The sequence below is a fragment of the Arachis hypogaea genome, chromosome 4 (genome assembly GCF_003086295.3).
Source record: "Arachis hypogaea cultivar Tifrunner chromosome 4, arahy.Tifrunner.gnm2.J5K5, whole genome shotgun sequence".
In the NCBI taxonomy this organism is placed as follows: domain Eukaryota; kingdom Viridiplantae; phylum Streptophyta; class Magnoliopsida; order Fabales; family Fabaceae; genus Arachis; species Arachis hypogaea.
Window position 1 is genome coordinate 109,532,702 of NC_092039.1, and position 13,989 is coordinate 109,546,690.

Sequence of the window (13,989 nt, forward strand, 5' to 3'; positions counted from 1 at the left end):
GATTCAAACCCTTTTGCCTTTTGAGATAAAGCTAGGTTTTTCTTTTGTTTGTTAAGTCGCCGAATTTCCTTTCATAGGTCCGACCTTGAGCAGTCGGCCTTTAGTAAGTTACTTTTACTGCTTGTTTTTTATCCGATCTTATCGAGATCTCTTTTTAATCGATGCACTGTTTTAAATTCAAGGATTGACTTCGTTCTTCATTCTAGGAATTAGAGTATATTGGAAGATAACTCTTTTTTATTTGAATTCTTGTTGAAACTTGAAAAAGTTATATCACTAGAATTAAAGCTTGAAAATCAATTCCTCACAACTCTCTAATTATCTGGATTTAACGGGATATGGGACGTATAATCTCCTTATTTTTAGGTACTTAGGGTTTGTGTGGCTCATAAACTAGAATTGGACTTAATCTTCTAATTTAAATTAAGTGACCAAAGAATTGGCGGTTGATTAAGTTAGATGAGATTAAATTACTAAGGAATTAAGGTTTAATCACTTAAGATTTGCCATAAATTGAATCTTTGCATGATTAAAGTAGTTGATAAGAATTGTTAATCCGAAAATTTAAACACCTCCAAAACCTTAACTGTTCTCTCATATTATTTTTACTAACCATTCACTGTTTGCTTTCTTGCACGTTTTGAATTACTGTTTTATGCTACTTGAACTTGAAACCACTCATTTTAGCTTGTTTAACTAGTCTAATCACTTAACTATTGTTGCTCAGTCCATTAATTCTCGTGGGATCAGTACTCACTCACCTGAGTTATTACTTGGTGACCCAGTGCACTTGCCGGTTAGTTATACTGGCGGCTTAGCGACTTTCATGAAGACGAAGGCCAGGCTGGTATGTAAAGTGACTTCAAATTTGTTAACAACTTACTTATATTCTTCTGCATATCAAAACTAGGCATCCTAATTATATTGTTTCAATGAAACATATGTAGTCAAAGTCATTGGATCGTGAGGCGACGTTGATGGAAACGTTCAAGTACACCCACACGCTGAAGGAGAACAAATAGATATTTACTGATCAGCGGTCTCAGGACCATTATGTAAGTAAATATACATCTGATTTTCTTTTGCTATAAAATTATTAGAAATTAACTGTATATCTGTCGACGTACTAATCACAAAAACTTGTGTTAATTACACAGGAGTCCTATAAACAGAGACTGGAGGCGGCGAGTTAGCAAACTCAGCAAGGTAGGGAGGATGCCACTGATGGATCTGCAGCTGCAGTCGTCGATCTTGATGCAGTTTGGCACGAGACCGCCTCAAGGTCGTATAAGAACCGCGTATAGGGGATTGGGTCGTGCTTCGCCAGCAGCCTCCGCACATCCACGTTCAGAGCGTCGTCAGGCTCTAACACCAGTCGAGCAGTCGAGCCCGAGGATGGCGTGGATTTGAGGCTTCAGGTGCAGGAGCTCCAACGCGGCCTTCAGCAGCAATAGCTCAAGAGTTTAATGATTATCGAGAGAGGTATCAGGAGATCCTCAACCGCGTGATGTCTATATATTGATGAGCTCAGGCTGGAGTTCCGGGAGTCAGTTGAGCAGATGCAGCGTATGGAGACTCAGATGGAGGTGTACTAGGCCCAAATGCGCGCTGCTGGCATCAACCTTGCTGGTGGCAGCGGTCCTGCTGATGGCATATAGACATCACCGCCTTCTGCGCCGCCGACTCAGGGCCCCGGGACCAACAATGACGACGTCTACCTAAATCTATAGTTATTTCTTTTCCGTTTTATTGTTTCATTGTACATATTTGATGTAGTTGACTTTTAATATATTTGAACATTGTATTATTTATTTTAATTAAATAGCAGTATTTTATTATTTATGAATGTTCCACTAATTGTGTGAAAAATTTAAATTTAAAATTAAAATGGACATTTATTTCAAATTAAAAATAAAAAAATTGAGATTATCGTAGGAATAATCTGACAATAACAGTGAGCAAAATAACATTTTTTATGCCAACATTATCATCGGAAGAATCCATCGGTAACCAATTAGTTTTTCAATTCTATAATCCGTCGCAACTTCCGACGGTAATTACCGTCGGATGAAAAAATTCAACGGTAAATATTTATCGGTAAGGTTTATATCGTCTGATTGTTTTCGACGGTAAATCCAACGGTATTTAAATTACTGTCGGATTTTATTCTTTTCTTCGACGGTAAATTCGATGATATTCAATGCTTTTTTATAGTGATGGTAGAACAGAGAATAGGGGTTCGCGTGCTTCCACTCTCCTTTCGCGGGTTTCTATTTTCCTTGATTTTGAGTTCTCTGCTATGATGTTATTAACACAACCACCAATTATGATAAAGTGTTTGGGTTAGCGGAGGTTCTTCATGAAATCGCCGCTAATCTATCCGATTTTGCGTCACATTGAAGAACTCAAATGTCAATCGTAGCTATCTTGGCAATTTACAGCGGTTAGAGAAGCGATAGGCAATTTTCTATCGCTATTTTCTGCGTGTCTTATTGTATCCAATAGTCGAGTTCCTACTCTGTCAAAAATTTTCCCACACATAATCAACTAATTTCGTCCCAAATCTTTTCTACTCAATTCATATATATAAATCAGTTCGACACCATAGTTGAATTACAGGTCAAAATTTGTGGCAACAAACAGAAATCAATTTATCACAATTTTCTTTACCTGGTTAATCGTTTAGCATAAATTGGATTATGTACATTGTGTAATCCCAGTAAATCATTTTTGTTTAAAATGATTTATTGAGCACTTATACTATATTATTTTAAGTCAGTTAAATTTGTATAAAAATATTTTGGAATGAAAATTAAAATAGGACAAATTACTATTGAAACTATATTAATTATTCAGATGGGTGATTTACCCTAAAAATTGTGATGATTGTTAAAAATAATTTGATAATTTAATATATTTAATTAAGAATTTAGTTAATCTGTGTTCTTAATGAAATTTAAATTTCAAAACATTTATTATACATTTATTGAAATAAAAAGTTCAAAATTTTTTTTAATAATAATTTTATCAAGTGCTCTTTGAGTATATATTAATTAAAAATTTTAATTAATTATTTAATTAATATAATACATGTTAATATTTTCATATGAAAACAACTTAATGTGAATAACTATTTAGACAAAAAGATAAACTTTTTGTTGTTAAATTTAAACTTGCACAACAAAAATTACTTTTTGGAAAAAAAAATCTAAAACATTGTAATTAAAAAAATTTAAAAAAAATATAAATAAACTTTGCAACACATGGAAAAAATCCGTGAGTTACAAGATATCTTATCTTGTTTCAAGTTTTATTGAAACAAAAGGTTTAACGAATTGGATTAAACCTTTCATCAACGCTTAATTAATAAGAAGATAACAACAATTCGTCATTAATTTAATTTCACTTAACCATTCACAATAGACAATATTATTTATTACTTTTATACTTCAGAGTTTAATAACTCTCAGTTTCATAAAACACTTGTGATTATCGGTTGAAGAGTTATTTAAGCAATTACCACATTCTTTCATTACACATTCTATATCCGTTATATAACTATAATCCTATAAAAGACTACTTCTTCACTAATGCAAAACATCAATAGCACATTCAACATACATCACCTCACTAATATTGTACCAAAAGCACATAGCGGCAAAATATGGCTCCTTGTTCAGCAAGAAAAGAGAAAGTGCCACTAACCGCCGTGGCACTCACCTTCTTGTTGATTCTTCTCCTTGGAAACTTTACTTCTATGGCCTCTGCTTCTGGCAATTGCGGTTCGGAAGGCTCAACATGCCTCGTGCCTTCTGAGTTCGTCGGTGTTGTTAAGGAAGTTATTGGGCTTTTGGGAAATGTTGGTTCCATCCTGTCCATGTTTACCGGTGGTTTTGGTAATTTCCATCTCACAAACGCCATTCTTGACGGTCTTAATTTGTTGGACATGTCCTCCGATGAACTTAATTTGTTTCTCTCCGTCATTCAAAATCCCAAAGGTACCTTTACATACAATCTAGTTATTTGTATTCTTTAGGTGGATTCAAGCATGAGTATAGAAAAGTTTAATTGCAATGTGATATATAGGCCATTAGATGAGGTATTGTTGTTAATATAGATAACGATTAAATTGTTTCTTCAATTTTTATTCCATGATCAAACTTTTCATCTGTCATGTCAGCTTGTCCACTGGTGCGGAAAAACTAATGTAATTCATGATTTAAAAATTAACAATACTAATCACTAACCTAATTTAACAATACTAAAAACTAAAATTGCATACATATTTTTTCACTCATGATAAAGTCAGATCATGATACCATGATACTTAACAATACTAATCACTAACCTAATGTAAAATGTGACATTATTATAATTAATGTTGCAGGGAGAAACAACTTAGAATTGGATTTAGCGACATGGCTAAGTGCTGTCCTAGCAAATTTAGACACATGCCTCGATGGATTCAAAGGCACAAATAGTATCATCAAAGGGTTAATCTCCCCTGGCCTTAGACTAGTGACATCGCCAGTAACGAATCTTCTCGCAAAGGTTGATGTGTCCCAGAATGATTTCTTCGAAGATGCTGAGGCCGGCGCCGGCGAGGGCCGATTTCCTTCGTGGGTGAAGCCGAGGGAGAGAAAGCTTCTGCAAGCAAATAGGGTGGTTCCGAACGCCGTGGTAGCTGCAGATGGGAGTGGAAACTTTAGAAGAATCATGGATGCGGTTATGGCAGCGCCGAATAATAGTAATACGAGGTTTGTGATCTACGTGAAGAGAGGTGTTTACAATGAGTACGTAGAGATTAATAAGAATAACAGGAATATCATGATGATCGGAGATGGTATCGGTGCCACTATTATCACCGGCAACCGGAATTATGTCGACGGCTGGACAACTTTTCGATCGGCCACCTTTGGTAAGAATTTTAACTTCGTAACAACATACACTAGCATTAATCTTTTACATTCTTTCATATAAACTTTGCTTAAATTTTACTTTTGATCAATTTTTATATATGTATATATATTAATTTATCATATTTGCTCATGGATATATTAGAAATATATAACCAAATCGATTGATTGATATAAGTAATGAGAAAAGTTCAAGGCCAACGTAATTCATTGTAGTTTGTTGGTATTTTTTGTAGTCTAGCAGTTTAACAATATATTTTTAATTTATATTTTTAAATATTAATTTTTAATAATTAGTTAAAAATAGTAAATTCTATTACTTTTTAACATCTTTCATAATGAGTTGTGTAAATGAAAACAAAAACTAATGCTAGAAGAAGTAATCATTAGTGACGTAATAAAAAAGACCATAATGTGTGTGATTGCATAAATTTATAAAAAAAGAGTGATATTGTTAAAATAAAAAGAATAATATGTCTTTTATATGTATATATTTATAAAATAAAATCTATAACATCGTCTAACTTTTTAATGGCCATTGACTCCAATTTTTTTCAATTTACAAATTTAAAATTATTATATGAAACAAAAATTAAAAACGGATCATTATTTTCTAAATAATAATTAACTAACATTTTTTTCGTTACACTTCTCTTTTGAACTCTTCTAACAATAACAACTCAATTAGTAAAACATATAATCAAATTTAAAAATACTTTCAATTAATAAAAATATAAATTTAATTTAAATTATACTTTTTAAATGTTATCATACTTTTGCTACCATATCTACCATAATGACAGTCACAATAGAATTTAACTATATATATGGCCATATATGATTTCTGTTTTATTTTTTTATAATTTTTTTAAGTTTATATAAAAAATTAACTATTAATATAAAAAATTATTAAAATATAAAATATATTAAAATAAATTAAATTATACAAATATTTATACACAAATATATAATAATTAATTCTAATATACAAATAACATTCTTGATTTTTTTATAATTATTTGTATTATTTTCTCTAGAATTCAATGAGTAATTAAATGCGCAAGTTGTGCTATTATACCATTCTCACGAAAAAAAAAAAAGAAAAAGATGCACTTTTTCTAACATTTAATTTGAATTTTTTTTTTCTTATGTACGCATTTGGCATATGCAGTTGTAGTTGGAGAAGGGTTCATAGCACGAGACATTACTTTTCAAAACACAGCAGGGCCAGCGAAGAAGCAAGCCGTGGCACTAAGAACCGATTCTGACTTCTCCGTCTTTTTCCGTTGTGGAATCTTCGGCTACCAAGACACCCTTTACGTTCACTCAATGCGTCAATTCTTCAGAGAGTGCACCATTTCCGGTACAGTCGATTTCATCTTCGGCTATGGAACTGCCGTCTTCCAAAAATGCAACATACTTATCAAAAAAGGGTCACCGGACCAAAAGAACGCAATCACTGCACACGGCAGAGAAGATCCTAACGAACCAACAGGGTTCTCGTTGCAATTCTGCAACATAATCGCTGACTCTGACCTTGTTCCGTTTGTTAAGACGACGGAATATTTCTTGGGGAGGCCATGGAAAAAGTATTCAAGAACAGTTTTTATGCAAAATTATATAAGCGACGTTATAAGCCCGCTAGGTTGGACACCATGGAATGGGAGCATTGGGTTGGACACTCTGTATTATGCTGAGTATATGAACACTGGTCCCGGTGCCGGTGTAGCTAACAGAGTGAAATGGCCTGGATACCGTGTTTTGAAAACCTCCCGTGAAGCTAGTAATTTTACTGTGGCAAACTTCATTCAAGGGAACTCATGGTTGCCTTCAACTGGTGTCGCATTTTCAGCTGGATTATCTGTTTAATTAAGAACAAGTTATTTAAACTTGCCAATCTTGTATACAATAAATATAAACTATTAATTATTATTGATCTTGTACTTGTTCTTTACAATAATGGAAAAATATAGGGTGCTTACTCTGATGCATATTGATGAGAATCTGCAGAGATATAGAGAGAAAGAATAAATGTTATGTTTTGCGGGTTCATTCTCTTTTTTTATTTTCTTTTTATTTCTTGTGCTTACTTCGAATGCTATGTATGATTTCAATCTATATTATTTGAGTATGAACCAAAATTACCTGAAAGGTGGGTCAGAAAATATATTGAAAAAGTGAACTGTTTTGATCACTCTAGGAAATTAGTACTTGGTTATTATTAAACGTGTATGTGCCACTACAATAAGGTCCATTACCGATGGCCATTTTAGACACGTATGTAATATAAATGATTCCAACTAAATTAAAAAAAATACATTGAAATTGAAATAAAAACAAAAATATATATTGAAATTATATACAATAGAATTATTCTCTTTTTTATCCAATTTTTTGACACAATAAAAAACGGACTCTTCAACTTAATTTGTTAACACTATAATTTAGAAATTGAATCGAAATAACTCTTTAATCTTCTACTCAATTTCTCGATGCAACAAGAGAGGAATTCTTCAATCTCAATTATCTACACTATAATTTTATCATAAAACCAAAAAAAAAATTTCAAACCTCTAAATCATTCTAGATTTTCAAATCTCTAAATAATTCTTTATCACGACTATCCTAATTTATGAAGTATTTATAACTTCCTATTAAGTTAAAATATTGAAAACCCTAAGCCTATAAACATAAGGCCCAATCTAGTAATTAAATAAACAAAATCAAAATATATCAAATTAAATTAAAATATTTTAAAAATGTAAACTAATATCTTTTAAATAACAATTGAACTCTTCATATCACGAACATTTGAAACACGTATCATACATACACATATGATAAGTTCTAATAAAATCTAAATTATTTTATTATTCTGGTATACTTCTTATACTAACTTGAGAGTTCAAAATGTCTTCTTAAATACTCACTCTCCATATTTTTTTTCTTGTCGAAATATACATCTTCTAAAAAATAAAAAAATTAAACAAGTTTAATTTTCTTTAAAATGAAATAAACATCAGAGCTGTTACCATATAAAAACACTATTGTGATTCGAAAAATCTTACAATTATAATATCATTCCATTATATATAACCCTTATATTTTATATTCACAAAATTATAAAATTTTTATGTTAAATATTTTTCATTTTTTGTCATTAATCACTCCTTTTTATCTCTTAATTAAAAACAAGTAATAAAAAAGATCTATTTAAACTATATTTAAAAAAGTTTCAAGTTTTTACAATAAAACTTAAAAGCATTTTAAATAAAATGTTATCAATACTATAAATTAATTTTTTTAACGTTAAAAAATAATAAAGAAAATTAAGGATTTTAACATAAGGAGACCACTTACATAAAGATGTTCAAAACATCTTTTTTTATGGATTTTTATTTTCAACCAATCAAATTATAGCATATAAAACCGGTTAAACCATATATTTTTGTTAAAATTAAACCAAATAAATTAATTTAAATAAAAAATCAGATAAACCAAATTTTAAACCGATCTAAATTAATTTTTTATTTTATATATATATAAAATAATTATCATATTTTTATTATACAAAATGATTAAAATATCTCTATTATTTTTGATATAATGTTAGTTACCAAAAAAATCCTAACTCCTAACCCTCTATTCGCTGTGCTATCGCTCTCCTTTTCTCCGCCAACCTCCTCCACTCTCATCGCCGTCCGCCACCCTCCCCCTCTCACTCTTCCACGTCTAACTCTCAAGGTCACCGCGCCGTCGTCGCGCGCATGACACTCACCCGAGGGGAACCGTCGTCCCCGGAGGCAGAATCATCCGCCATCCTGCTCCCCTCTCTGCCGCTCTGGCTCTTTGGCTCTGCAACTACATGTTTCTCTACCTGTAACTATCTGCGACAGTGTAACTGCATCTCTTCCTCTCTGGTCTCTGGTTCGCTGTTGCTCTTCTTCTCGCCTTCGCCGCCAGTTCAGGTAAGACCTCCCCTTTATCCTCTTCAAAGTTCAATCTGTTGTATTTGTGCTATATTGTTTTCTTCTGTGGTTTATTCCGAATATGCTTATGGTGTATTATTGATGATTCTGTTAAGTTTTGAGTTATTAATTTACTGAATTTTTATTTGAATTCAGTTTATTGATATTGAATTAATGCTGTTGAGATTGATTTATAAATCCAATCTGTTGTGCTTGTGCTGTATCGAATTTTAATTCTGAGTTACTAATCTGTATGATTGAATCTTTTCTGTTGCATTGAACTGAATTCATTTATTTATTAAATTTTTCAGTTGAATTTTGCTAAGCTGCATCTTGTTTTACTTGAATTTTGTTGTTGTTGAATCTTGAATTCTTGTTATTGAGTTCTGATTTTAACTACTTTCAGTTATTATAGCAGATAAATCATCAAAAAATAACTGATATTGTTTAGATATTTAAAGCAACATGTTGTGCAACAACTAGAAAAAAGTGAAGCACAAGTAATTGAGGAGGAACAACAGCAGGCAACGGTGGTGGCACCACGAGAGAAAAAGGAACCACCGGCTACTGTGTTGGCAGAATCTGTGGAAACGGAAACAGAGCAGGCACTAGTGGTGATAACTGATAAGAATAGCGGAAATGGAACCACAGCAAACATTAGTAGTTAGTGGGAAAAAAACTAAAGTGGAAAATAATGGTGTGCTTGCTTATCTACTGCATTAGCCAAACAAAAATAATTATGCAACACTTTCTTGATTATCCCTGACCCTATTTTGTAGTCAATTAGATGCACAAATAGAATTGAAGTTAGTCCACAAGTTGGAACATGAAGTCATATTTTTTTTCCTTTGCTCTCTCCCTCCCTCTCCTCTCCCTCTTGTCTTTCAAACACCTTATTTTGGATGATGTATGATGTATTATAGTAACGTATCAATTGTTAGAAAGTAGAGACCCAAGATACATAAATAGAATAACTTTTATAACAGAAATGATATGCGTATTTTTCCACGTTTAGTTGTCAAAAATATTTTGCTTTTATAAATATCATACTATCTCTTATTATTAAGGTAATTTTTAAATTTTCATTCTACAAATATGAAAATATTTTACACACCAAAAATCAACTATTATATTTTAATGTATATTTATATGTTTAACTTTATATAATTTTAATTTATATTTTGTGTTAGTATGTATTAAATAATACTTATACAAAATTGCATATAATATTTAACGTTTTATTGTTTCATCACAAGTGCATAAAGCACCCCAATGACAAAAAAAAAATGCAAAGAAAAAGCGTGCGATGCCGCTAGGAATTAGAGTGAGTCTACATCTTTTCACTAATGAAACTGGTTTTTGTTAAGTTTAAACTAATTTAGTTGAACTTAGTTGCCAAAAAGATTTGGAAATATAGCGGGACTAAAAAAAATACAAAAATCATAAAATGGCATTTGTATTTCATTCCTCCAAAGTGAATACAAAAGGCGTATGCATCCAGGTGCAGTGTCAAGTTGAAGTGCACCATAGCTAATAATACCACCAACCGCCTCAGCATTCTCTGAGAAAACTGAACGCAACAAAATACACAACAAATCACTGTTTTCACTTCTATAAATGTTGCTCTCATTTGAGCACATAAATAAAGCTTCCTGTAGTTTGAAGCAGGCACATACTTTCGTGACCTTTTTGCAATAGCACTTGTACTACTGCTTCTAAAATGATCTGACATGAAAAGTGCAAGCTACGAAGCAATCCTCAAATTATCAACAACAGCTTGATTTTCAAGAATGTTCAAGTCATTTAAGTGCTTCAGATGTAAGATTGCCGTACAAGCAGAGAGTATAATAGCATCCAACTCCTCATCCCTGTAAGATAGCTGAAATAGAAAAATAATTTAGTCACTGTATGTGTTAATAATTGGAAGATATGTGTCCACACACACACCCTTTACCATTGGATAGATCCTTCATCCAATCCAATGGTGAAGAAGGGTTGTTTGTTTAGGGTTGGAAGGAAAATAAGTACAAAGAGTTTCTTCTCTAAAAGACAGCACAAACTAAGTTTATTGACAGCACACAATTTTCATGCAACATCAGCAAACACAGCATTTCATCAATAATCAAAATCACAGGGGAAGACGTTGGCTCATATAGATCATTAACTGCTATACAGGAAATTGAAGTCAAGAATACATTATACATTGAATGAAGAATGAACCAATTTCGCATACACAAAGGTAAAATGAGACCCAAGTTTTGCACCTTTGCAACTAGCAGACAAAAACTAATAAAAAACACTAAAGTTATAACTCCTATGAAAAAAAGAAAAACCTTTTTCTATTTAGACGAAATTAAATCCATAACAACAAAATCAAATTTACATTGTCACAAGGCAAGCAATGGGAAAGAAATGTTTGTTTTGTTTCTTTCTTTCTTCCTTCCTTCCCATTCCCTTGATCACACTAATTGTGCAATCAATTGTTCAACCTAGTAAGTAATAACACTGCCAAATCAAAATGCTACACACAAAAAAAGGACACAAAGTGATAAAAGAAGGGAGCAGGGTGTGGAACTAATAAAATCAGAATGGCTAAAAGTACAGCATCATTGGTAATCCGTCCCAGAAGCCTTGCATTGCAGTGCCATAACATATCATATTATCAAATCTGAGTTAACTCCACCAACCAAAAAGTTCAATTGAAGCGCCTAGCATGATCATCAATGTGCATAAAGACAAATTAGTTGTTCCACACAAGAGAAAACCCCCCAATGTAATGTCATTTGTCTTCTCATTTGTTTACATAGGATGGAGCTTTGGCTAATAAGTTTCAATATCAATAATGCATTCACAACCAGACTCGTTTTCTTTCTCTTTTTAATTCTATATACGTAAAAGTGAAAAAATTATTCCATAAAAATTCTATAATCAGTACCATATTCATCTCAATGATGATTTTCAGCAACAAAAAATTAGCTTAGTGATAGTTTCAACAACAAATTATTCAGGGTTCAGTGATAATCAGTGACGAATTGACAGTCGGTGATTATTTTCAGCAACAAAAGGGTGACTAGTTCAGTGATAGTTTCAGCACCAAAATCAAAGGCAGCAACAAAACAGAAAAGGAAAGAATTGGGGAATTTGTAGGAACTCACCAAATTGGGACCAGCTTCTGGTTGTGCGAAGGAAGCTGGCGGCAAGGAGGAATCCCCGGGACCTGTTGCTTCTACCTCCGGCAACGACGAGCACAACGAAGGTGCGGGACTGACTGTGAGACGGTAACGAGACAGGGTACGACGAAGATGACCAGTCCCAGGACCTACTGCTTCTGCCTCCGGCGACAACGAGGGTAGGGAAGGCGCGCGAGCGCGACTGAGTGCGAGACCAGAGACCGTGATAGAGACCGGAGCCAAGAGAGCGACGACGATTTGAGTGCGACACCAGACAGTGAGAGACTGGAGCCGAGAGAGGGAGCGAGCTTGGTGCGAGAGCAATGAGCCACAGTGAGAGATGACTCGAGCTTGAGAGAGAGAGAGAGAGAGAGAGACGGTGAGGGAGGAGAAGGTCGCTTAAGAACGCTGAGCGACGTCGTATCAGAAATTTAATAAAAAAATTAATTAAGCATGATCCGGCCCGGTTTATTTAAACCAACCAGATCGAACCGAATTTAAATAATAAATACTAAACCGATTATTTAAATACACCAATCACAATGTGACACATTAGCAACTTTAAAAAAAGATGTTTTAAACATCTTTATGGGAGTATCCCCTTAACATAAAGCTATTTTTAAAATATATTAAAAATATAAACACACTAAAATGCGCAGTAATAATAATAATGAGTTTGACAATTGACGCAAGTTTCCCGAATAAGTGAAAGCCGTGAGATTTAAATTGAAAGCTGTAGCCTGTATGGATAAAACTCTACTATCTTCTTGAAAATAAAAGCCGAAGGTAAAACAATGGCCAAGCTAAGCTAAACAACAATATAATATAATTAAGTTAATTTGGTGGGACAAGATGTGTGTCCCTTAACGCTTGCTACACTGAAATAAGTGCCAAATATTTCAACGCAACGTGACTTGCCAACTTGGATTCATGTCCTTCTTCCAAGAAAAACGTGAAACAAATTATGGATTTTACTAGCTAATGATTATATGCATACACTCGCGCGTCTATTTTGCTCTAATGAACCGTCATATATATAAGTCATAATTTTGTTTCATTCTTTATATATTTGACCCGCATCTTTGTTCCTGTTATGTTTTGTCCATAGATAATTCACATGCATACACATTTCAATCTCAATTACTAAATACTAATACATAGTTAAGAAAATTTGAATACAGTTGTCAAAGCATAAATAGTAATTAATAAGCAAGGTAAGGGAAGTTGGATGCCTCACGAAAACAAAAATTTGGATCATAGTAACTAATTAATATACCCTTCTGATTATGATTATATTTTTGCAGTAGAAATATCACGCTAGCTATGGCTAATTTAGTATAGTATTATACCATTGGCCGTGTCTGAATATGAATGAATTGGAGTTAGAAGTCACTTCACTTCAATTGCATGAAAATTGCATAGTGCAAATAAAGGAAATATTCTACAGGAATTGTGATCTTGAAAGTAATGGTGGTTTTGTCAGCGGTGGGTTCTTATAATATGATGATAATGTTAGAATTTAAGAAGGGAGTTGAATTAAGTTAGTTTTAAAAATTAAGTTCTTTAAGTAGTTTTTTGTAGAAATTGAAGTTATAAAAAATTATTTGTGTTTTGTCTCTAAAATTAGAATAAAACAAAATAAAAGAGAGAATTATATAAGTATATATTTTGGTACGAATTTTATGTGCAATGAAATTTACATTCAGTTTTTATCATAATTATGATGGGTTTTTAATTATAACTAAATTTACATTCAGTTTTTATCAGTTTTTATCTAATTTATCTAGTATCAACAACTAAATTTTAAACCGAAACCTAGTAATTATCAAGTATTATCCATACTTAACAATGAGAAACCCAATCTGATTCAACAACTACCAAATCATATCCCAATTTGTATTGACAAAGAGAACTAATCCTAATTCAATCAAACTA

General features: G+C 32.6%; 1 protein-coding gene and 2 long non-coding RNA genes across 4 annotated transcripts; 2 read left to right on the plus strand and 1 right to left on the minus strand.

The window, feature by feature from the left end:
* The first annotated feature begins 3,626 nt into the window (after positions 1-3,626).
* On the plus strand, positions 3,627-6,785 carry LOC112797212 (pectinesterase/pectinesterase inhibitor PPE8B-like). The gene is made up of 3 exons (XM_025840033.3): positions 3,627-3,998; positions 4,388-4,918; positions 6,088-6,785. The coding sequence occupies exons 1-3, from the start codon at positions 3,665-3,667 to the stop codon at positions 6,783-6,785; spliced, it is 1,563 nt and encodes a 520-aa protein (XP_025695818.1). The 5' UTR covers positions 3,627-3,664.
* A 1,698-nt stretch (positions 6,786-8,483) lies between these two features.
* LOC112797213 (uncharacterized) lies at positions 8,484-9,873 on the plus strand. 2 transcript variants are annotated; one of them, XR_003199679.3, is made up of 2 exons: positions 8,484-8,884; positions 9,291-9,873. It is a non-coding gene; the product is annotated as an uncharacterized lncRNA (long non-coding RNA). The 2 variants fall into 2 exon arrangements; XR_003199680.3 differs by having other exon boundaries at positions 9,303-9,873.
* Positions 9,874-10,316: 443 nt separating this feature from the next.
* LOC112797214 (uncharacterized) lies at positions 10,317-12,581 on the minus strand. Its single transcript, XR_003199683.3, has 2 exons — positions 12,040-12,581; positions 10,317-10,763 (listed from the first exon to the last, which is right to left on the minus strand). It is a non-coding gene; the product is annotated as an uncharacterized lncRNA (long non-coding RNA).
* Between the last annotated feature and the right edge of the window lie 1,408 nt (positions 12,582-13,989).